This window comes from Zootoca vivipara, chromosome 9 (assembly GCF_963506605.1).
Source record: "Zootoca vivipara chromosome 9, rZooViv1.1, whole genome shotgun sequence".
NCBI classification, from domain to species: domain Eukaryota; kingdom Metazoa; phylum Chordata; class Lepidosauria; order Squamata; family Lacertidae; genus Zootoca; species Zootoca vivipara.
Window position 1 is genome coordinate 10,669,475 of NC_083284.1, and position 24,155 is coordinate 10,693,629.

Genomic DNA, 24,155 nt, shown 5'->3' on the forward strand with positions numbered 1-24,155 from the left:
AACAGCGAGAGATTAAGAGGTGAGGATAAGCACTTTGTAACATCAGAAACTGCCTTAGACATTTTAGTCCGCCTAGTTCTGCATGGTCTACGGCAGGGGTTAGGAACCTTAGGCCCAGAGCCAAATGCAGCGCATCAGCCCTATTTGGCCCTCAGACCTCTCTCCCTTTCACCCTTGGCCACATTTCATCATTGGCCCTTGCTTTGCATCCAGTGTGTTTGCTCAAATTGGGCAGTACTGCCCCCCCCCTGCCCCGAGGGCAGTAGGATTATCTAGGTGCTAAGAGGCAAGGGGGTGCCAGGGGGCAATGGAAGTAGACATGATTATAAGACTTTGAAAAGCTGGCACCCTCTGGATCAAGTTCATCAATTTGGTTGAATCAATTAAACCAGGGATAAGCAACCTTTTTCAGTTGTGGGCCGGTCCACTGTCCCTCAGACCATGTGGTGGGCTGGACTATATTTGGGTGGGGAATGAATGCATTCCTATACCCCACAAATAACCCAGAGATGCATTTTAAATAAAGGGACACATTCTACTCATGTAAAAACACCAGGCAGGCCCCACAAATAATCCAGAGATGCATTTTAAATAAAAGGACACATTCTACTCATGTAAAAACACACTGATTCCCAGACCATCTGTGGGCCGGATTGAGAAGGCGATTGGGCCGCATCCAGCCCAGGGGCCTAAGGTTGTATCCCCTGAATTAAACCAAATAGTTTAAATTGGATTTTGAATAAATGTGCAATTAATTGTTACTGTTTTTGAATTTTATTGTGTTGTTGTTATCCTTGATGGATCATGCACCATGGAATTATGCTTTTTATGGGGTAGTGGGCACACTCGGGGGTGGGTTTATGGCACCAAGCAGTCAGTGGCCCAAAAAGGTTTTGAAACAGTTGCAATAGGGTGGTAGATGCACCAGTTATCTGGTTTGGTAGAGGTCCACTTCCTGTGTTCCTAATGGCAGGCAGCGGTGGATGGATGTGGATATAGCTGTAAAAGGCTGTATCCTTTGCTGCAGGTTGTTTGAGCTCCTACCAGGTGATCTTAATTGGCTCTGACAGAGAGTGGTATGGTATCTTCAAGGCGTAACAATGGGAAATGGGAAAAGGGGAGTGCGCTGTGCTTAGCAAGAATCCGTCAGCAGGCTTTCCACTCACTGTGCCTGGGCCCTGTGGCTCTGCCTCAGCCTGATGAAAGCGCAGAAACCAGCACTTTGATGTGCAGGAGTTTTTAAGAACCTAGGAAGCTGCCCTTTGTACCTGGAGGAGCATCTCCACCCCCATCGTCCAGCCCAGGCACTGAGGTCCAGCTCTGAGGGCTTTCTGGCAACTCGCTCACTGAGAGAAGTGAGGTTACAGGGAATCAGGTAGAGGGCCTTCTCGGTAGTCATGCCCTCCCGTCAGATGTCAAGGAAATATGCAAACTATCTTAGAAGACATCAGAAGGCAGCACTGTATAGAGAAGTTTTTAATGTTTGATGTTTTAGTATGGTTTTATAATTTGGAAGCCACACAGAGTGGCTGGGGCAACCCAGTCAGATGGGCAACACCATTATTATTATTATTATTATTATTATTATTATTATTATTATTATTATGCCAAGTTAGCTCAGTATTGCCTACCTTGACTGGGGATTCAAAGTGAGACCTTCTGCATTCAAAGCAGATGTTCCATATATGTATGTGTAAATAGACCGTATAGACTACAGTCTCCTTTGTGCCTCGTTTCCAAAAGGAAACACAAACCTGGACTTAGCGCCTGGAACCCATGGAATATGTCACCGCTTGGAGATTGGGATGGATTGGCTTGCAACAGTATTCAGCCAAAGTCGTCTGCAAATTGAATTGCTGTCCAGCATGCAAGAGCAGACCAGGTTGGGTTCCAGTGGTCAGTTGGCAACCCTGTGAGTCACAGGCTGATCTAAATGTGGCCTGGTTTTCTCATGGCATGCTTGCATCCTTCTGTCTTCTTCTTGGATCAATAGTTTATATAAATAGCAACAGGAGCAACAGGATCCAGGCTGCCTGTGTCTCCATGCCTCTTGGCAAAGACGCACTATCATTCCATGACTATCAGTGTTCCGATCTCTCTCTCTCTCTCTCTCTCTCTCTCTCTCTCTCCTGGATGAGGGAGGTCTGTATTTTTATGCAAAACTGTGCAGGGGAAACTGCAGGTTGGAAATGTTTCTCTTTCCATTTCTCTCTTTTCTGTGCCTTCCAAATGCACTTGGGAAGCCCAGCCCAGCAATACTCGGTTCCATCCCCGCTGCCTTATTATGCAACATTAATCACAGTGAAACCTACATAAACCCTCACCCACATTATGTAATCTCCTCCACCAGACCTCATCACAGAGCCCCAGCACAGGAATTCCCCCTCTCCACCTCCGAGAGCTTATCAAGGAAACGACTGCTGTGTGTGTTATTTCAGCGGTTGATTTAATGGGCTTTCTTTCATTTATAAATTATACAAATAAAATGCATTATGTGCATCTGTGCTCCGAGGAAAGAGTAGTGAAGAGAGAGAACGAGAGAGGAAACCAGTATCTTCTGCACATAAAAAGAAAATCAAGAGCTCTGCGCCAGGAGAGCCCAAATTCTGCACTGAGAAAAATTGAAATTGGTATAAATTGTGCAAAAGGAGCAAAACCGCCTGTGTAATATTTTAGGAGCATAGAAAGCTGCCTTAAACTATTTCACACTATCTGTGTCCTGGGCTGTACCACTTCAGATTGGAGATCTCTGAGGCATGAACCACCACACTCGATTTTGACTAAGTTGAAATCCCAGTGTAGCTTTCCTGTTTTCTTCTTGGTGCTATTTAAGCAGCTTCAGATACCGTTGCAGGAAGCTGCTTGGAAGGGGAGAGGAAGAAAGGGGAAATAATCATGAACAGTCTAATGGTGGCCGAATGCACAGGCACTGGGAAGATGCTTCAGCAGCAACGAAGGAAGTGAGGGGATGCATAGAATTGGAGAAAAAGCACCCTTTGGTTTGACCACCAGGGGGCTTCCCTGCACCAACGTCTCCCGTGACTCAAGATGCCACAAATATTTGATGGTCTGATTTTAAGGGCCAAAGGACCTCTCTTTATAGTGTTTGCTACAACAGACTAAGATGGCTACCCCCCCCCCCCCGTCTTGGAAACTTCCCCAGTGAAATCCTAGAAGAAGATAGGAAGTAAACCTCACTAGGCAAGATGAACATTGCTTTATCTGCCCTGCTTCTATGCAGATCCTGCTGCTGCGTTTGAAGTCTCGGTGATGATCATCATCAGGACTGGCAGATTAGATGTTTGTCTCACAAATGTCCAGGAAGTCACCTGGCATCCTGTTTTTTTTAAAAAAAGCACTATGGTCACTGAGGAGAAGTTGACGTCTTAAGGTGGGGAAAGTTGCATCTTCTAAGCTTAGCTGGAGTCAGTTTTCTAACAAATAACTTTTATTGATTTTTGGTTATATAAAGGAAACAAAACAAGATAAAGCCCACAATAGAACTGAAACAAAACTCACAGCAAACGAAGGGTGTTGGGGAGGTCAAACCAAAATACCAACCGACAATAAATCATATTTCAACTATCAGCAGATGAAATATATAAGAAAACTATGTTATGCCGTCAACCCTCTAAATGGCAGTCATCATGAGTTCCATACAGATTAAGAGACAGAAGGCAGATTGCATCGCAAATGGGGTTTGGGTAAGACAGTGGTTCTGCTTCATAACTTGCCTCGCAACAAACATGCATGTCAGGAAGTCGAGAGAGGGGAAAGTGTTAGCGGTCTTTCTGATTTTTCAAGTGTCAGGGAGTTAACACACACTACATACAACATCTAATTTTGGACTTTAGACCGTGACCAATGAAAACTTGTTTTGTACATGATTTGTTTTCGTTTGTTTACAACATGTTGCCATAGTTAGCATTTCACAGATGTGGAAACTGAGGCAGAGAGAGAGAGAGAGAGAGGTTCCCCTATGACACTCAGTGAGTCAGATGTTGAGTGCAGTATCGGATTGCAGGCCTGTCAGCAGTTTCCTTTCATGTTCCTGAATAATTATTTATATTCCACCCACTCACATGAAGTATAAAACCAATGCCCAACGATATATGAAACTACAGTGGTACCTCTACTTACGAATTTAATGCGTTCCGAACGCACATTCATAAGTTGAAAAAATCTGTAAGTCGAATCCCATAGGAATGCATTGGGAGAGAAAATTCGTAAGCCGAAGCAACCCTATCTAAAAATTCGTAAGTAGAAAAAATCCTATCTAAACCGCATCCAAGATGGCGGACGGAGCTCCGTTCATAACTAGAAACATTCGTAAGTAGAGTTATTCATAAGTAGAGGTAAAGGGGCCCCTGACCATCAGGTCCAGTCGTGTCCGACTCTGGGGTTGCGGCGCTCATCTCGCTCTATAGGCCGAGGGAGCCAGCGTTTGTCCGCAGACAGCTTCCGGGTCATGTGGCCAGCATGACAAAGCTGCTTCTGGCGAACCAGAGCAGCGCACGGAAACGCCATTTACCTTCCCGCCGGAGCGGTCCCTATTTATCTACTTGCACTTTGATGTGCTTTCGAACTGCTAGGTGGGCAGGAGCTGGGACCGAGCAATGCGAGCTCACCCCATTGCAGGGATTTGAACCGCCGACCTTCTGATCAGCAAGCCCTAGACCCTGTAGTTTAACCCACAGCGCCACCTGGGTCCCTAAGTAGAGGTACCACTGTACAATAAAATGTCAAATAGCAAAAGACATTGCAATCAGAAGAAACTGATGCACCAAGCGTACTGCAGGGTGACGGCAAAAAGTGGTACAGCCACACTAATTTTATTTTTGCATCCCTGATGCTTTGCATCAAAGCAACTTGCTCTGGCAATAAGACATTTTGAGAATTCTTTGAGGTTGGCCATTATCAAAAAGTTAAGAAGTAATCAGCCAACAATATTTTTGGGTGTGCCAGTGGAAGTGGGCAGTCAGAAAGGCCTGTGCTCAGTACAAGAGCTGCACTCATAGAGGGGGCTCTGCTATGAGGCAGGTCAGACCACCAGGCCATCTCATTATTTAGGGTTGCCATATTTCAAACACTGAAAACCCAGACAGAAAAGTTGTTGTTGCCAACATCAGAGCTGCTGCCATGGGCTGCCATATGTCCGGATTTTCCCAGACATTTGACTGATTGCTGACAAATGCAGTATTCTGGATATGTCTGGGAAATTCTGGACGTAGCGGGCATATTCCATCAGGATGTTGTCTTGGAAAGTTGAAATGAATAGGAGTTGTTTATGAGTCCAGTAGTGCTCTGAGCATTGCCCATGCATTCCAAGTATGCATGTGCATGAAACCTGATGGATGGTGCCCCACTGTGGCATTTCTATGTGTGCCTGCCTTAGGCACCACCTGTGGCAAGTCATCGTGGAAAGCCAGTGTGTCTTGGCTGAGGCCAGCCTTCTCTGGATTCCTGGAATCTGCTTTGGAGGTCTGTTGTGAACATGACAAAGTCCAGTTGAGCCTCAGTGTTCAGGGGAACTCTACCTCTGAGTGACGTTTGCTGCAGGGCAAAAAAAGAGGTTTCTTCTGCAGGACTCTCTTTGCTTTTCTATGATGCAGAAGGGGTGGTGTTAGAGCTCTGAATCTTTTCATAGCAAAGAAGAACTGTGAAAAATATGGGGCACACTTTTTCTTTTTTTAAAGCCTGCCTAGGATGCTGGCCTAGAAGGACCCTTTCTGCAATCTAGAACGAAATTATTTATGAAAGAGAAATAAAGGTGTGTTTTTAAAAAAATTAGGAACGTGCTGTGAAGCTCCCAATATATGAATCTGCCTTACACCTAGGCCCAAACTGCGGCCCTCCAGATGTTTTGGCCTACAACTCCCATGATCCCTAGCTAACAAGACCAGTGGTCGGGGAAGATGGGGATTGTAGTCCAAAACATCTGGAGGGCCGAAGTTTGGGGATGCCTGGCCTAGGCAGACTATTGGTCCACCATGTTCAGTATTATCTACAGCAGGCGGGGATGTACCTAGAGGTTGGGAGCAAAGGGCACAAGCCCAAATGGCACAAAAATTGTGCCTCTCCACCCTGGCTCAGAGTACGTAGTTAGGAGCCTGCCCATTCGTGCATTCCCCCAGCTGCTCTTTGCCAAGGGCGCAAGGAAGTCCCCCGACACCAGGAGTTTCCAGACTGTGGTCCATGATGCACCAGTGGTCCGTGATCTTCATGCTGGGGGTCTGCAGGATACTGGCAATTCCGTAAAAGCCACCCTGCTTTTTAAAAGCACCCTCCTGCTTCTTTCACTTCTTGTGCAACATTCGCAATAGACTAGATCAGGGGTGTCAAACTCAAATTCATTGGGGGCCGCATCAGCAGTTTGGTCACCCTCAAAGGGCCGGTTGTGTCTGTAGGACTATGTGTCCACTCTTTATTATCATAAATTATTGTCACTGCATTCAATTATTAGTTTTTTGTAATAATGTAAGCTCATTCCCGCCCCCACGCGGATCACATTCCTGCGTCGTGGCGCATGTGTGGGAGGGGATGTAAACGAGGGAAATTTGAACAAAAGGTGGGGATCGGCGGCTTCCGGGGGGGGGGGGGCTCAACTAAACCTTCGGCAGGAAGGAGAAAACCACTGCTGGGATTAAAAACCTGCAGATGGAAAGAGGGCTTCCCTCTCCCGCTCTGCGCACACCCAAACCCCGCTAGGCAGGATGCCACACGCTGCAACCCACCCCATGCTTTGGAGAGGGGCAGGAACATGCGGTGCAGCGCCAACTCCCTGCTTTGCTTTTGCATCCTCCCTCCTCGGCACCAGAGTCCCTTCCCCTCGCGCTGAGGGAGGGCAGCGGATTTCCCGAGGAGGAAGGCGGCGGCAGCCCCAGCGGACGTGCATCTTCGCCTCAGAGCTGCTCTTCCCCCCCACCCACGCTGTTGTCGTCTTTGCCACCGCCTCTCCCTACCGGGACTGCAGGCAGAGGAGGCTTGAAAACCTCCCCCCCCCAAAAAAAATTCCCCTCCCACCTACTCAAACCGCGAGGCGACTCCATCTGGAGCCCTACATCACGAGGGGCTGAGAGGAGGCGGCGGCAGAGCGGGAAGAGCAGGAACCCGTGCCGTCGCCGCCGCCTCCCTCCCGGCCGCCCCCCGGGGAGCAGCTCCGCCAGAACTGAGAAGCCAAAGGGCGGCTCGGGGGTGGGGGGCAGAGCAAAAGCCAGGCACCCTCCCGAGTGTCTATGAGGAGAAAACGGGGGAAGAGGGAAGAGAAACCCGGCTCCATCAAGAGAGCAGCTGTTGCGCTTCGCCTACTTCCCCCTCAGGCTCACTCCGCGTCCCTTTCGCCCGCTCGCTCGCCCACCTCCCGGATGCAGCCGAGGAGAGGAAGGGAAGCGGCGGGCGACGGCTCCCCAGTGCCGCCTCACTCGCTCTCGGAGACAACAGCAAAGCCCGCCAAAAAAAAATCCAGCGCTGCTCCGTCCCGGCACCAACTTTGCCGGCGGCGCCTGTAGGACTTTTCTACCTCCTCGGCGGGCTTCCTCCTCCTCCTCCTGCATCTCACTTCCCCGTCTGGCCGCTGTGCCACCGCCTCCCTCAGCCTCATTCGAAATTGAAATTCCCTGGCCAAGGCCGTCAGCGCGGCTCCAGCGCCCCGGCCTCTGCCTGCAGCCCCGCCCCCGGTTTTGACCCTCGGCCAATCGCAGGCTCCAGAACTACTGTCAGCGGCTATTGTCGGCGGCAGCTACGCAGGCCACATGACTAGGTCTGGCGGGCCGGATTAGGCCCCCGGGCCTTGTGTTTGACACCCGTGGACTAGATGCTGTGGTTCCCAACACGGGGTGCACGTCCCACAAGGGGGAGGCAATTTGATTTTCAAGGGGGGCAATTCGAGAATGAGTTATTAACAGTTAATGGCCTTTTAAGCTTCCTCCACGTGAATAGGAGTTCACTTTTTAAATAATAAGAATTAAATGTCACAGGCAGAGGCGGAGCTAGCTGCTCTGGCACCCGGAGCGGCGCACATGCTGTGCATCCGGGGGTGGGGTGAGCGTCCCACGGGGGCGGGTCTGCGAGCATGGGGGTGGCGGCGCCTGCAGGGGGCAGGGGGCGATGACAACCCCCTTCAGCGATGACACCCGGGGCAGACCGCACCCCCTGCGTCCCCCTTCCTCCGCCAGTGGTCACGGAGGGCGGGCATCAGGATTTTAGAGATGCTTAGGTGGTGCATGGCCAAAGAAAGATTGGCAACCACTGGACTAGAGGATGGAATAAAAATACAGTGAAGTAGCACACAGCATCGGAAAAAAATCATTAAGTGGCTGCCAAGACCCTTAAGAAATTGGTAATGGGGGGGGAGTTTGGGGAGTTTTCCCACGGTGGCAGCGACCCTCCCTGGGATTGAACCCGCGGCCTTCCGCGCGAAAGGCATACGCTCTCTGCCACTGAGCCACGGCCCTGCCTTGCCCAAATCCTACCGCCAAGAGCAGTCGAGGGGAGAGCGGGAGGTCCCTTCCGCGGCGAACCTTAGCCGTTCCCATGCGCGCGGTGCACACATGGATGAAGGCTGAGCCCCCAACACCCGCCGCGTCCCCGCCTGGCTCTCCTGGAGGAGAGAGAGAGCCGTCCCCGCTCGCGTGCTCTGCCTGGACGGACTCGAGCATGAGCGCCCCGCCGAAGGGGCGCCCGGCGCCAATGGCTCCTTCAGCCCCGTCGAGGGAAAGCGCCGCCGCGCCCGCTGGCCTCCTTTCTCCCCGAGGCGCCTCCTGAGTCCTGGCCCCCAGTCTCGCGCGCGCACCTTTTGGGCAGGCAGGCGCCTCCGAGCGCGCGGCAGGCGGGCCAAAACGGGGCGAGGGGAGCTGCGGGGGAGGCCGCCGCGCGACCCCCGCCGCACACGCACACGTCCACATTGCAGAGAGGCACACGTACCCACTCCACCCACCCCTCTCGCCAGCGAATGGTCGCTTCCAACCGGGTGGCCATGTTGCCGCTTATAATCGCGAGCGCAGGCGAAGCCAGAGGCTGCTTTTCATGCGAGCGGGGAGGGCGCTCGGGAGGAGGGGCAGCAGCAGCAGCAGCCGCGTCAGGCGCCGGGGAAGAAGGCGAGCAGCAGCAGCAGCAGCCGGAGCCTCGTCGTCGTTGCCCTCGCACCCCCCAGCAGCAGCATGGCCGTGGCGGTGGGGAGACCCTCGGTGAGTGAGGGGAGAGGAGCCTTTCCCGCTGGAGCGGCCGCGGGGTGTGGAGCTCTCCGGTTGGGCGGGCGTGCAGCCCATGTGCGGAGCGCCCGGGCTCTGATAACGGGGATGGGGAAGAGCGCGCCCATGCCTCCCTTCCCGGCGGCTGAGGCGGGAGAGCGAGCGAGGCGGCGGCCGCTTGTTGCTTCCCGGGAAGGCGAGCGAGAGAGACCCCGCCTGGGGTCCGCGGCATTTCCCCCGCCTTCCCGCCCGTTCGCTTTTCTGCCATCTCTCTCATTCTCCATTCATTGCAAAAGGGATTGCCGGAGGTGGGCGCCTGTGGGATGAGAGGCTGGGTGTGGGTCGGGTTGACGGAGGACGGGGGACGGGACGCGTTCAGACGTTACGTGCCAGGAGGAGGGCCCGGACCCCACTTTCTTTTGCTGTGTACCAAGCTTCCAAAAAAAGGGGGGGGAGAATTAAAGAAAAGAAAGCTGGGAAAGGGGTGTGTTTGTTTGCGTGTGTGTGTAGTAGTAGCAAAATATGGAGCTGCTTGTCTTATTATCTAAAAATAGGGCACACCAGACGAAAATCGGAGGGAGTGGGTAGTGGAGACGAAAACACGAATAGGCCTCCCTCCCTGGCGATTCTGAAAAGGTGCCCGAGATCAGTGTCAGTAAATGGAAGGAAGGTGTGTGGCTTGAGGCTAAAGAAATAAACGAAAGGAAACGTGCCTGAGGTTGCGGATGGGGAAGGCGGCAAAGTTGTCCTCCAGGGTGGAGGCACATGCTTGTGTTGTGGGGAAGGCATGGGGAGCATAACGGGATGGCCGCCTCCCCCCCCCCCAACCATTGTGAGATTTTGTTAGCTGGCTGAGAAGCCAGGTGATATACAATTGCAACCCCACAACCTCTCGGAGCACCGCATCTCTTAAGCCAGCGCATCATTCATCTAGGTCTAGGACATGAAAAGCATGCACCAGCCCTCGCCAACGTGGTGCCCGCCCGCCCCCCAGATGTGCTGGACAACAACTCCCCTCAGCCCAAGCCAGCACATCTAGGTGAAGACTAGCATATGCAAATTTGTAAGATTGCAATTCTATAAATGTCTGCTTGGGGGCGGGGATCCTCTTTCAGGGGACTTACTCTGACGTGGCCCTGTCGGGTTGTTGATCTCAGGGTCTTGAGTTCTAGCCCCACTTTGGGCAAAATATCCCTGCACCGATGGCCCTTGTGGTTTCTTCCAACTCTACAATTCTGTCATTCTAATGTTCTCTTTGCTTTTCCATGATGCAGAAGGGGGTGGCGTTAGAGCTGTCACTTTGAATCTTTTCATACAAAAGACCAGAAAAAAAATATGGGGCATCCTTCCCCCCCCAAAGCCTGCCTTTTCCCTTCTCTATCTTTCTGGCTTTTGTCTTATCTTCTGTTGCATCTTCTGCCGCCCCCTGCCCCCCCACTTTTCATTGGGGAAAACAACAACAACACCCCAGAATGAAAGAGAGTGACACATGTGATTCTATGAAGTTGCAAGCCCTGAGTTGGAATCTCACCCCTGGCATGGCAAACCTTTTGGCGCGCCGCATGGGAGAGCATCTGTGGGGCATGCAGAAGGTCGCAGGGCCATAGCTCAGTGGTGGAGCATCTGCATGCTGAAGATCCCGGGTTCAAGCCCTGGCGTCTCCCACGTAGGGCTGATGAACACCCCTGCGGGGAAACCCTGCAGAGCTACTGCCAACCGGTGTACACAACACTGAGCTAGATGGAACAGTGGCCTGACTCAGTTTAAGGCAGCTTCCTAATGTTTCATCTTCTACAAGGGGGCAGTGGTAGTGGTCTACCTTACAGGGTTGTTGTAAGTGTGCAAAACACCTTGAGCACTTAAAAGCCAAGCCATAAGTGCATATGTTGTTAGTATTTATATTAGTAGATTGGGGTGTGAATTTCCTTGCAGATCATGACCCAAGAATAGAAAATTAAAGAATGCAGGCTTGCAACACCCGTGTGTGGTTTCCGATTTGCTGCTTTTTAGAGAACTTCATCTTTTAGTCAACACTGGAAAGGGAAACAAGCTGTAGGTATATAGGGTTGTATATATTGTGTCCTGGGGGGCCTGTTCACCACATTTCAAACAGGGTAAGGCAAACGGGTTGCATATAGTAGGATGTCTGTCTTTCAGAACTGCATTCTTGGGAGGTTTTCAAACCTCCTCTGTTCAGGCAGCAGCAATGGTAATGGGAGTACTGGATGGAGGTGCCTTAACCTAGCCTTCTCCTTCCTTTCCCCCAACCCCGGGAAAAAAAAATCACTTGGGTGAAGAGTTACAGTATTCTCTGGGATCAGAAGCAGAGCTGTGTAGAAAAGCAATAGAGGCAACTAGAAGTTTGGCATTCGTATAAACTTTAACTTGCTTAACATCCTCTCTTCTCTTCTCTTCTCTTCTCTTCTCTTCTCTTCTCTTCTCTTCTCTTCTCTTCTCTCTCTCTGGTTCCCAAAAGAATAGACACAGAAATGATGTTGGCGACTCAGTTTATTTGTTTGACTCTTAATGGCTTCTCAAGCAGTTTCCCACACCCTGAAGCATCCAGCTGCTGCCCCTCCACTGTGCAATTCTGTTTTTTGTTAAGGTGGGGAGTTGAGAGATGTCAACTTGATCGGATGCAGTAGTTTGCCACAAGAAACCTCTGCAAGGCCTATAGCACCTTAGGGGTTCTCATACATCCTGTGGCAAAAGCCTGAAGCAGATAAGAGAAGGTGTCAGTTTTTATACACCTATATTGGGGTTGTGGGCGAAAGATTTATACAAATGGAGGCTAAAAAATATTAAGGGACATATCCTTTCAAGGTTGAAGATTCTTCTTGGCTGTTATAAATAGGAAGGATACCCTGGAGAAATGTTGGGATGAAATTAGATCTCTGAAGGAGTCTCTCCTCCCTACTTTCTTTCCTTTTTCCTTTTCTTTTTGATAAACCAGTAACGTCTGAGAAACTTTGTTTCACAGACTTGCCAGGCAGCTTCACATAACGAGATCCTTACCAAAAAGAGAGACTCGGAGATCCTTTTTATTATGTCTAGAACTTAGAGAGATGTTGGTGAAAGTAAATGCTGACCATATGAAAGGACCCTTATACATCTTGAGGAGGTGGGGAGGGAAGGAAGGTGGGGGGAGGGAGGGAGAAGGGAACTTGATTGACTTTTTCCTGTTCGGTGTTTTTTTTTTTTAAGTGCATGCCAGTAAAACAGATGTTGTGCGTGAGCAAATGACTTCAGTGTGGCTACTTTCAGAATGTGAAAAATGGTGTCTGCATTCAAGATGTGACCTGGCTCCCTTGCTTAGTTTCTGTTACCGTTTTATAATACAATTTGTGGCTCTAGTACTGTAGGGTAATGGACTGCATTGTGTTATGGCAATTGCATCATGCCCCGCCCCACCCCCACTTTTTTTTTTAAAGCACATTGTTCATGTAAATGCAGGAGGGCGGAGGAGTTGCATTTAACATTTTAAATAAATAAAAAAATTACACTCTTCCCACCATTTCCTCAGTGCAACTGGTAACAATTACTTATCCATTTGGATCTGGATTTGTTGCTTTCTGAAAGGGTCCAGGGCAAAATGGGTCCAGCCACACGGGAGCTCAAATAAAAGGTATTGTAGTTGATTCACAGGGCCACAGCCTGAGGCAGTGAGATACAGTATATGAGCTGAGAGTAGCTTTGTGAAAAGCTACTCTCCTATGGTGAGTTGAAATAGGCTCCAGGCAACTGAGCAGGTAAGATTCTGTAAGATGGAAGAGAATGGTGGTATTTCCCCCTTTCCTTTCAAGGTAACAAGAGTGCCACATACGATTGACATGTAATTGTGGGCGGACACATTAGTAACTTGTTTGCGAAGCTGTTTGCGTACTTGTTTGCAAAGCTGGTGTTGTGGATGGCAATGAGAGTTTTAGCACTAAAATTCCAGCTTCTACGTCAAACAATGGTTTAACGAATCTTGACTATCTTCCCCATAATGGCCCAGTTTGCATGTCATGGTAAGTCATGTATAATGACTACGGTAGGATTATACCAAGACAAGCCATTGGTCCATCTAGTCTAGTATGGTCTACACCAGGGGTAGTCAACCTTTTTATACTTTCCGCCCACTAATGCATCTTTCTTGAAAGTAAAATTTCCTTACCGCCCACCAGTGCTTGATGGAAGGAGGATTTAGCTTGTGCCATAGAACCCCCTACCGCCCACCTAGAATCCTGAAACACCCACTAGTGGGCGGTAGGGAGCAGGTTGACAACCCCTGGTCCACACTGATGGGCAGTGGCTCTCTGCAGGGTCCCTTTTCCGGCTCCACCTGGAGATGCCGGAGTCTGAAACTCTTCATTGATGATGACTTTCTCTCTTGAGTTTTTTTCTCTGTGTATGCGGAATAGAAAGGCGGTGGGGATATCCCTGAGCATGTACAGAGTATAATGTCATTAACCCATCCCAGCAAATCATCACATCTCTGGAAATGGGGACTATTCAAAAAGCACATCAGACTTTTAGCGCGCGCATGCACCCCCCAAGTCGTACTTTGCCTCCTTGTCAACCTATCCCAAATCCTTTTCTTGCAGCTCCTCTGTTCTTCCCATGAACTGTGACATATTTAATGGATGGTCTCCAGAGAGCATGGAGTCTTAGGCACAGAGGGCTCCCCCCCCCCCACCTTCCCCTCTTGTTTTAGCATGACAGCAGTTGGCATTAGCAAACTGTGGCCTTGCATAGACTCTAGGGGTCCAGTTTCCTATTACCTAACACTTCCTTTCCATATCTTTGCAGGAATCTGCCTATTGTACTACTGCTCCGATGAGCAGGTTAATTGGGTTAATCATTAATAAAACTGTTGGGCATGGAGAGAGAGAGAGAGGGCACATTTGGCTTGTGTGTAGGATGTGGGGAGAGGAACTCTGAAAGAAAGATCAGTCTGGCTTTATTTAACAGAACCAAGATAGCATTATTGAGTCACGGAATTTGCCCACTGAGATGTACTGGGGAAATGACACTGCACTGATTATAAAATAATGCACATAAAGTAACAAGGGCGAAGGTTATCATGCAAACCACTCTGTTTGGTGGTTTGCTCTAGCTACTTTTATGAGTAACACTATATCTAAAGTATAAAGTATATCCACATTTGAAACAGAACAGCTACTGTCAGACTCCAGCTGCAGCAGGGATCTGTCTATGAAAACGAAAGTTTTAATTAAAGCTTTAGTCTTCTACCTTTACAGACCCAAGACTCTCCTTTAACCTTAGCCTGCAACAGGGCGCCCAGTTAACATTTTTGCCATATTGTCTATCTTTCTCCCTCACACCTGGTATCTGCTTCTTTCATTCCTGTTCTCCTAATTTTATTTTTCCCCTCCTTTCCCCCTCCCAAGCATTTCTTGGCTTCACATTACTGATCTTGAGAGCTTCAACTTCCACCGATTTTATAAACATGTTTCTAGATCTCATGTCTCTGTTAATTTTCTTGGGAATGCAAGTGCAATAGGTTCGAAAGGATTGCTGTCCCCAGAAGGCAAGTGAGGAGCTTCCCATTTTTATTATAGTTCAATTCATCATAATTTGAATAATTTGGAACTGGCAACAGGATCTTGCTTACCACTGCTGTTTATTCAGACTCTGGTTGTTAGTAGTACCTGATTTGCCCGTTGCCAATAGTTCCTCCTTTAAAAGTGTGCCAGTTCCATGCAAGCTGCTAATTATGTAAAAATAGGCTATGCAAAGCAGCTGCTTCAGCAGTGAGGTGCTTTGCAGAAGCTGTTAGCATAAGACTATAAGAAAAGCTCTCGTGCATCAGAGGGGAGGCTTCCATCCAATCCCACATCTTATTGCCACCTGTGGGCACTTAAATGCCTCTAGGAAACACACAAGCAGGATATGAGGGTCGTGCCTTCCCCCACCCCCTCCAATTACTTATGCACACGGGAAGCTACCTTATACTGACCCAGATCTTTGGCCCGTCTGACTTAGTATTGTCTGCACTGACTGGCAGCAGCTCTCCAGGGTTTCAAGCAGGGAGCAGCTCCCAGCCCTTCAGCATGCAAGACATGTGCTCTGCTGCTGAGCTGTGGTCTCTGAGCTGTATGCATCAGAGTTATACCACCTGTGAACAAAGAACCATAGAATAGGGAGGCACTTCAGATGTCACGTAGTCCAGCCCACTGCTGAAGGGGGAGACCCTGCTTGCTCTATTTAGATGTCATTGCTAATTTTCTCTGGTGGCTCTTTCCTAGGTAAAGGGACCCCTGACCATTAGGTCCAGTCATGACCGACTCTGGGGTTGCGCGCTCATCTCGCATTATTGGCCGAGGGAGCCGGCGTATAGCTTCCAGGTCATGTGGCCAGCATGACAAAGCCGCTTCTGGCAAACCAGAGCAGCACATGGAAACGCCGTTTACCTTCCCGCTGTAGCGGTTCCTATTTATCTACTTGCATTTTGACGTGCTTTCGAACTGCTAGGTTGGCAGGAGCTGGGACCAAGCAACGGGAGCTCACGCCGTCTGCTCGTTGTGAACAGACAGCCTTTTTTGGATGCAGCTGGTTTCCAGTGTTATATGACAGCTGACAGCTTCTGACAGCTTCTCTCTCTGTGTGTGTACCATTTGTGGAATTGTTTTATTGTGTATTTGAGTTGCGCATTGATTTTGTACTTGTAAGCAGCTTAATAGCCATTAGTAACTCTGTAGGCTCCTGTTGAGTCCCTGCCACTTTTTTAAAAAAAATCCACTAAAAAGCCACGAGTGTTTTAGTCTTTCCCTGTAGATGCCACGAGTCCCATGGCACCATCATGCATGGTCTGATCCTGAGGAGGAATGGGAGGAGCTCTCAACAAGTTGGAGCTGGCGACCTTGGGGAAGGCCCAAGTGAGATGGGGGAAGTTGGTGGGATCCAGGAGGTATCAGAGTCTGGGAAAGGGGCTGAGAACATGGAGGATGGACCACTGGAGGTCTTCGCTCTGCTTTGGATTTCACCATGCTGAATGTCAATGGGGGTTATGGGAAGAAATAGTTTCTGCCCAAGCACCCCTCTCCCTTGGCAGCATCAAAGCAACCTTATGGCGTAGGTTAGGCTGAGACAGAGCCAAAGGTTCTTCAGTGACCGCTCTGGCTGAGCGAGGATTTGACCCTGGGTTTCTCTTGGGTAAGAGTCCTCCATTATAATACTCTGCCTTTTTGTAGTTAAAAGGCACAGAAAAGGCAGCCCTATTCGTGGCAAATTAGCAGTGACAACAGTGTTGATTCCATGCAGAGAAGGTCCTGATTTTAGTAGCATCTCCGTTGCCCTTGCTCTGAGCAATTCTGCGGGCTGGTTCAGACATGCATTAGGTACTTGGTGGCTTGGTGCTGAAGATGTGAAGTGACTTACTTGGAAAGCTTTCGATGTGACCTGAAGTTCTGCCTTTTGAGGCCATTGTTCATACATGCTAGCATTGCTTAATGGACATGTCTGTGTGAACCAGCAATATAGGTGCACCCAGATAACAGCATTCATATTCCCAAGAGCCTTGAGTTCTGTGCTTGTAAGAGGAAATGTCAATGCAGGAATCAAAACTGCACCTCCTTTTAGGGGGTGGTGGTCTTGTGGACTCATTCTGAAACCACTGCTTTGCAGATTTTACAGTCTGTTTTTGCTACTGGAATAACTGCTCATGCTGGTCTTATGGGATCTGGTGCAGGATGAGGGGAAGGGGATGGCCTTCTGTCCCCTCTCCCCCAAAGACTAGGGAGCATTGCCATAAGTAAGGAATGTTCTGTGTCATAATCACAAACAGTGAGTATTGCCTTAAGAAACAAAAGAGGGGTGGAGTTGAAAACGGTTGAACAGCTGCCCTCATGCGCTCCTCATTTGCTTCCCAAAATCATCTGGATGCTGAGCAAAACTGGGGACTTCTATTCTGACCTTATACAGGTCTTCGTTCCTCGTAGTGCATCTTCACTAGCACTTTTGAGTAGGGCTGCACATTGGTGAAATAAGTGTTAGTTGACGGAAACTAACTTAAAAATAGATTTTTAAATTCACATAGTGGTGAAAACAATGGTTTTGAAGCAAGAAGTTTACATATTGTTGTCTTTAGGTGATGCACACGTGTGTTGTCGTGGTCGAAAGTTATTTTCAGTTCTCCATCAAACCTTGCAGCCTGGTTTTTTTAGATGGAGAATTTTAGCTGGTTCCTGAGTACACGAGTTGCTGCTTCTCCTTCTATCAGATTATATCTGTTTGTGTGGACAGGAATTACCAAGGAGCACAGATTGGGAATATGATATGCTTTGTTCTTACTTGCAAAAAAGAAAAGGGGGGAAAAAGACTCTTGTTCTGTAGCAGCTTTCTACCAGTGTGCACCAGACTTGCAATGTATGCTGCCCTTTTAGAATAAAATGGCTGGTATCTGGTTTCTAGCAAGCCTGTGGCTTTGCTGATTTCTTTCACTTACTAACCCCAGAGAAGCTGTGTGAGTGTCAAGGAGCGTGGGAAGTTCTTGAACATCTTCCTTAGCACAAGCAGGGGGAAATGCCAGATCGAGAGCCTGAATTACTAAGACCCTTTAAATGCTGAGAGTTTCTGAGCTGCTTGGCTCTTCGCAAACAAGCATACATCTTTTATTTTCAACAGCAATTTAGTCTCTTCCCTGGTTTGTAAACCTTTTCTTCTCCAGAGCAAAATTTTCCTGGCTCAGTGCCTCCACCTGAAGGAATGCGGTGGGTTTTGTTTTCCTGTTTTGTTTTGTTTTTCTTTGCCTCATTCGCTGCAATTTCTTTTCCTTCTGTACTGTTTTTAATGCTGTACTGTTTTTAATATTCTTTTGGAAGCCGCTCAGAGTGGCTGGGGAAACCCAGCCAGATGGGCAGGGTACCAATGATAAATTATTATTATTATTATTATTATTATTATTATTATTAGTTGCAGGTTCAGGAGGGCAGCAAAGGGTCTCTTTTGGAAGTGGGTGGGCAAAGTCTGAGGATTGCAGGGAACCTGGAGCCCTACACCACCTCTTGTGAATCTGCAAATAATTTGGTAATACTAGATTATTATTATTATTATTATTATTAATGCTGCTGTTGGCTTTTACTGTTGGGCCAGGCCCTGGGCTCCAATAATTGAGCTCTTGGGCCTCTGAGCTACGGAGGCCAGTGGTTCTCAAAGAGTGTGGCAGGAGAGGATGACAAATGTGGCAGGAAGAATCAAGGATAATCAAACGTTTAAACATTTCAGTGGAGTATAGTATAGCATAGTATCAAAATATATTTTAACATATACAGTCAGAATAACAGTATCTTCTCCTCTCTTCAAGAACACTGGCTGCAGTTCTGCACCACATATTGTTGTCAACAGGGATTTTCAATTCTGAGAAATAAGAAAGATCAGAAAAGAGAACGCCTTGTGTTGATGAGGAAATGAGAATTTGTTTGTCTCAAATCAGACCTAATATAAATGAGATTACCCAGCAAACGCAAGCTCACACCTCTCATTGAGTTTGTAGGCATGCTTAAGGTACATATGTAAGAGGCTCGCTTATAATTATATTTTGGGAATGAGTCATGTTCTTATGAAGCTGTGTTGTTTTATACTTTCTTGGTGCCACATGATCATACTATAAAGTAGTTGTGTTCCATGCATAGCTGCCAAGTTATCCCTTTTTTTAAGGGATTTTCCCTTATGCTGAATAGGCTTCCTCGTGAGAAAAGGGAAAACTTGGCAGCTATGGTTCCATGTTATGAACCAGGCACTGTTGCCATTGTCTCCCAAAGTTCGAAAATCAGCCACTGGGAAAAGGGTGGCAGTGTTTACTATTGCTGTTCCACTTGGATTGGAGCGCACAGTTTATTGCCATGGAGTTCCCAACAGTTGGAGTTATTACAGGGAGACACTATCTGCAAATCCAAACAGCTTCTCTTCCTGTAAATGAAAATCAGACAAGGAGTCTTGATGTTGCAAGGGATTTCTCTGCTCACATGGGCTTTGCTGAAGCAAGTGGGGGGTTGTGGGGGATCTGTTTGCCAGGCAGAGACACCCAACCGCTTCTCTAATGAGCTGTGAAACGCTCACTGAGAATCTCAGAGGTGTGGCAAAAGCGCAGGCAGGAGTAGTCAGGTGGGGGGGGGAAGAGAAGTGAGACTGGAGCCCTGTGGTTCTCCTGGCTCCGGGGGTGGGTGTGGGGGGTGGGTCTTAGGAGCAGTGTTAGAAACTCAGATTGTTGTTGTTTAGTCGTGTCCGACTCTTCGTGACCCCATGGACCAGAGCACGCCAGGCACTCCTGTCTTCCACTGCCTCCCGCAGTTTGGTCAAACTCATGTTCGTAGCTTCGAGAACACTGTCCAACCATCTTGTCCTCTGTAGTCCCCTTCTCCTAGTGCCCTCAATCTTTCCCAACATCAGGGTCTTTTCCAAGGATTCTTCTCTTCTCATGAGGTGGCCAAAGAAACTCAGATATGTAAGCTAATCTCCAAATGTCACTTTAAATTTGGGTTTTGGTCACCACAATGGAATGTCTAGGTGCCATCTTTTTCTTTTTCTGCATTAAAAGTATCATAATCATCATCATTACTATTAATTTCATTACTATACCACTTTATATTTTAAAGAACAAATCTCAAAGTGGCTTACAACATTCTGTTGCATGTCGACTGTAACCTAGGTTTAAGGTGCCGTTTGGTAATTAGCTGGTAAAATCTGAGTTTCTAGCACTGTTTCTGGATTTTGTTCCTGCACCCCAGACTCTGACCAAGTATGTGTGAGCCTTGGGGTGCAAGAACATCAGGCACCAAGACTTCTGTGGTGGCTTCAGTTTGCGGGGGGGCAGGGAGGGTGGAACTTCCTGACGGTAAGAGCTGTTTGACAGTGGAATTTGCTGCCAAGGAGTGTGGCAGAGTCTCCTTCTTTGGAGGTCTTTAAGCAGAGGCTTGACAGCCATCTGTCAGGAATGCTTTGAGGGTGTTTCCTACTTGGCAAGGGGGTTGGACTGGATGGCCCTTGTGGTCTCTTCCAACTCTATGATTCTATGATAGAGCGGCTTCCAGACACTCTGACTCCAGCTGCTGCCAGTGAAAAGCAGGTGCTTAGCAGAGATCACAGCCATGTACAGGCTTTCCATGTAACCAGCTCAGATTCCTTGCCCCGGTACCTCTTGGAACCTAAACACTTTACAGTGGTACCTCTGGTTGCGCACGGGATCCATTCCGGAGCTCCGGTCGGATCCCAAGGAATTCACAACTGGAGGTGCCGCTTCTGCGCATGCTCACGGCACAGTAGAGCGCTTCTGCGTGTGTGGCGAAACCCAGAAAAATACTTGCAGGTTTGCCGCGTTCACATCCTGAAGGATATGCAACCAGAGGTGTGCGTATCCAGAGGTACCACTGTATCTGGAAAGATGTTCCACTGGAATTGGTGGTATTTGCTTCCCTGATCAGAATTTGGAAGGGGGGAAAGGAGATGGGGTTCCAGCCCTGTGATAAACTATTTTAGTGTGGAGTGCTGCTGTGCAAGATTCCAGCTAACCCTTTCTTTCTCTCTCGCTTTCTCTCTCTGAAAAATATTTATTGATACTTTTCAAAGATATACAAAAGTTCATACCCATTACAAAGTATCTTTTATAATGAAAGACAAAGGCAGGAAGAAGAAGCAAAAAGAAACCGAAAGAGAAAAAGCAAAAGAAGAGAAAGAGAGAAAGAGAGATAGAAGATTAAAGAGAGATAAAGAAAGATAAGAAGACTTCCGGTTCTCTGTCCTGCTGCTAAATATTGTATTCACTCATTAAGATCCAACCATTCTGACTTCTGTAAAGCAGTATTTTTTTTCAATCTTCAAATCCCGATATTGCAAGTTCATTTTCTCTTTCACGCAAAAAAATCCATAAGAAGTTTCCAGTCCTGAATAAGTGTCAATAATGATTCTTCCGCCCCCGCCCCCCGCTCAATTTCAACATGTTAACTTTGGCACCTCAGCCAAGTCCAATAGTTATATCAGCCATTCCTCTATAGTGTGTAGGGCTTTATATTTCCATCTTTGTGCATTTGACACAAATAGTGCTGTTTCTCAAATAGTGCCCTTTGTACCCCCCCCCCCCAAAAAAATCAGGCATTTGGCGTTCTGTGGCTACTGAAGAAAACAACCGGTTTTAGTTATCTCTGTCTCCTCCATCATACCCTTGGACTTTCTTTCTATCTTTCTTTCTATTTCTGCTAACCCAGACTTGCTGCTAAACCCCCTGCCTCATGTATGGATGATGGGATGATTCTCTTTTGGCTATACAGTATATGGGCCAGCACTCGAGAGTAAACTTGGGAAGCTGCCTCATTCAGAACATTGAGCCATCTAACTCTGTGTTGTCTGCACTGACTGGCAGCAGCTCTCCAGCATTTTAGGCAGGCCTCTCCCAGCCCTGAGTATGAGTTTGCTATGAAGGTGCCAGAACACCCCACTGAACTTGCCAGTATAATTGTTGTGTAGGTGCCAGCCACTAATTCCTCACCCTGCTTTCTGTGCTCATGTCCCTTGCTTGCTTAGAGCTGGTGAGAAGGGGAAAAGCACTAGAGAGTTCAGCTGGGAGTGGATCCAAACCATTGAAGTTGGTTGGTCATGAGATTTGCTGCGTTTGGTGGACTTCTTTTTAAAAATGAAATAAACCCCAAAGCCTCAGGCCACAACCCCAAAACTGCTGCTGCACCACCTTAAATCACATTCCCTTTAGTGGGATACATTATTTAGCAGAATATTTAGGCAGGTGTCTTGATTTCTTTTCTGTAGGTTTTCATATTCTGGCACTAGCTGCATGCAAACTTTTATTAATCAGACTTATGGATCTGTTTGCCACAGGAATTTGTGACAGTCAGCAACCCAGTTGTCTTAAAATGTGGGTTAGAGGGGAATTCTGTTCAGGAGCTGTCAGCTAGGCTGGGTGGGACCTCTGTGTTCAAAGACTGGGCATAGCAGAGGCTGGGGAGAAAGCCAGAGTCTTGCCTCCACCATGCCTTGCTCATAACCTTCCTAGAGGCCTCTGGCTGGCCACTGTTAAGCCTTGGACTGGAGACAGAAATTTCTTCCCGTTCCCGTCCAATATGGCAATTGCAGTGTTTGATTTGATGGAAGAGTTTATTTCAGTTTGCTTAAAAAAAAAGAAAAAGGAAGCTTTTCTAAAGAGCTGGAGGGTGAAGATTTAAGAGCAGTGTTTCCCCATTTGGTATCATCCATATGTTGTTGCGATACCTTGGACCATTGACTGTGCTGCCTGGGACTAATGGGAGCTGGAGTCCAAACAAATTGGGAAGAGAGCTTTAGTAGGAAGATCACTGACAGAAGGAACGGGGGTTGTTCTGGACTGAAGAACCTGACTCAGATGCCTCCTGGTTTCAAAGTGTTTAGAGAACTGCTCATGCTCCCAATATTATTATTACCTACTCTAGTGAGAGGAGGCTGTATTTCAAGCATACTTATTGTGGTGCCTTCCAGAGGTTATGTTTTAGAACTCCCGTTAGACCAAGCCAGCATGGCCAGTGGTCAGGGATGATGGGAGTTGTAGTCCAACAGCAACTGAACTAGTGGAACGGTCTCCCTCGGGAAGTGGTGGACTCTCCTTCCTTTGAGGTTTTTAAGCAGAGGTTGGGCGGTCATCTGTCATGGGTGTTTAGCTGAGATTCCTGCATTGCAGGGGGTTGGACTAGATGACACATGGGTCCCTTCCAACTCTACACTTCTATGATTCTATAAAGAAAAGGTCACATTCTACTCATGTAAAAACATGCTGATTCCACGATTTGGAGGGGGGGCCGGATTGAGAAGGTGATTGGGCCACATCCGGCCCCCAGGCCTTAGGTTGCCTACCCCTGCTCTTGAGTGTCCCATGGACTGCAAGAAGATCAAACCTATCCATTCTTAAGGAAATCAGCCCTGAGTGCTCACTGGAAGGACAGATCCTGATGCTGAGGCTCCAGTACTTTGGCCACCTCATAAGAAGAGAAGACTCCCTGGAAAAGACCCTGATGTTGGGAAAGATTGAGAGCACAAGGAGAAGGGGACGACAGAGGACGAGATGGTTGGACAGTGTTCTCGAAGCTACCAACATGAGTCTGACCAAACTGCAGGAGGGAGTGGAAGACAGGAGTGCCTGGCGTGCTCTGGTCCATGGGGTCACAAAGAGTCGTCAGACACAACTAAATGACAACAAAATACCTTCTTTGAATCATTGAAGAGTTGGAAGGGACCACAAGGGTCATTTAGTCCCAACCCCCTGTAATGCTAGAATCTTTCATCCAACCTGGGGCTTCAACCCATGACCCTGAGATTAAGAGTCTCATGCTCTACTGACTGAGCTTCATTGGGTGTCTGCAAGTTCTTGTGTTATGAGAGAGAGAGAAGAAGTTTTCTCTGTCCACTTTATCCATGCCACGTGTAACTTTATAAACTTTTATTATCTCCCCTTTTCTCTAAACTAAAAAGTCTCAAAGGTTTGCAGCCTTTGCTCCATCCCCTTGGTCACTTTGGTTGCCCTTTCCTGAACTTTCTCCAACTCTACAGTATCCTTTTGGAGGTTAGGCAACCAGAATTCTACAAAGTATTCACTTAGAGCACTGGGAGTCTCTGTACTCTGGAGTCCAATGTTCCTCCCAACTTATGGTTGCCACTGCATATTTGTCCCACTTCCCCCAATTTAGAATTGGAGTTTTGTTTTCAGAATGTGTTAAAATTACACACCTTCAGAAGATCTCAGCCCACTGCAAGTCTATTGTGAGTCACCGGTCCTACAAGGACTGGGAGTTTTGCTGGATCACTGCCTTGGAAGCCTTGGAAGCATCCATGGAAGCATTGCTGGGATAGCTCAGTTGGTAGAGCTTGAGACTCTTGATCTCAGGGTCATGGGTTTGAGCCCCCCACGTTGGGCAAAAAGATTCCTGCATTGCAGGGGGTTGAACTAGATGACCCTGGTGGGCTGTTCCAACTCTACGATTCTGTGAGTCT

At 48.1% G+C, this 24,155-nt stretch overlaps 1 protein-coding gene across 4 annotated transcripts in view; it reads left to right on the top strand.

The window, feature by feature from the left end:
- The window catches only part of SEPTIN11 (septin 11), a 121,756-nt gene that overhangs the window by 17,493 nt on the left and 80,108 nt on the right, over nucleotides 1–24,155 (top strand). For 2 of the 4 annotated variants that reach the window (XM_035112147.2, XM_035112144.2), the window contains exon 1: nucleotides 8,975–9,185. The exons of 1 other annotated variant lie outside the window; for it this stretch is intronic. In XM_035112147.2, the coding sequence (XP_034968038.1) occupies nucleotides 9,159–9,185 (27 nt within the window). In that variant the 5' untranslated portion in view covers nucleotides 8,975–9,158. Of the gene's footprint in view, nucleotides 1–8,974; nucleotides 9,186–24,155 lie in introns of those variants that run through there. One more of the 4 variants, XM_035112146.2, reaches the window with a different exon arrangement.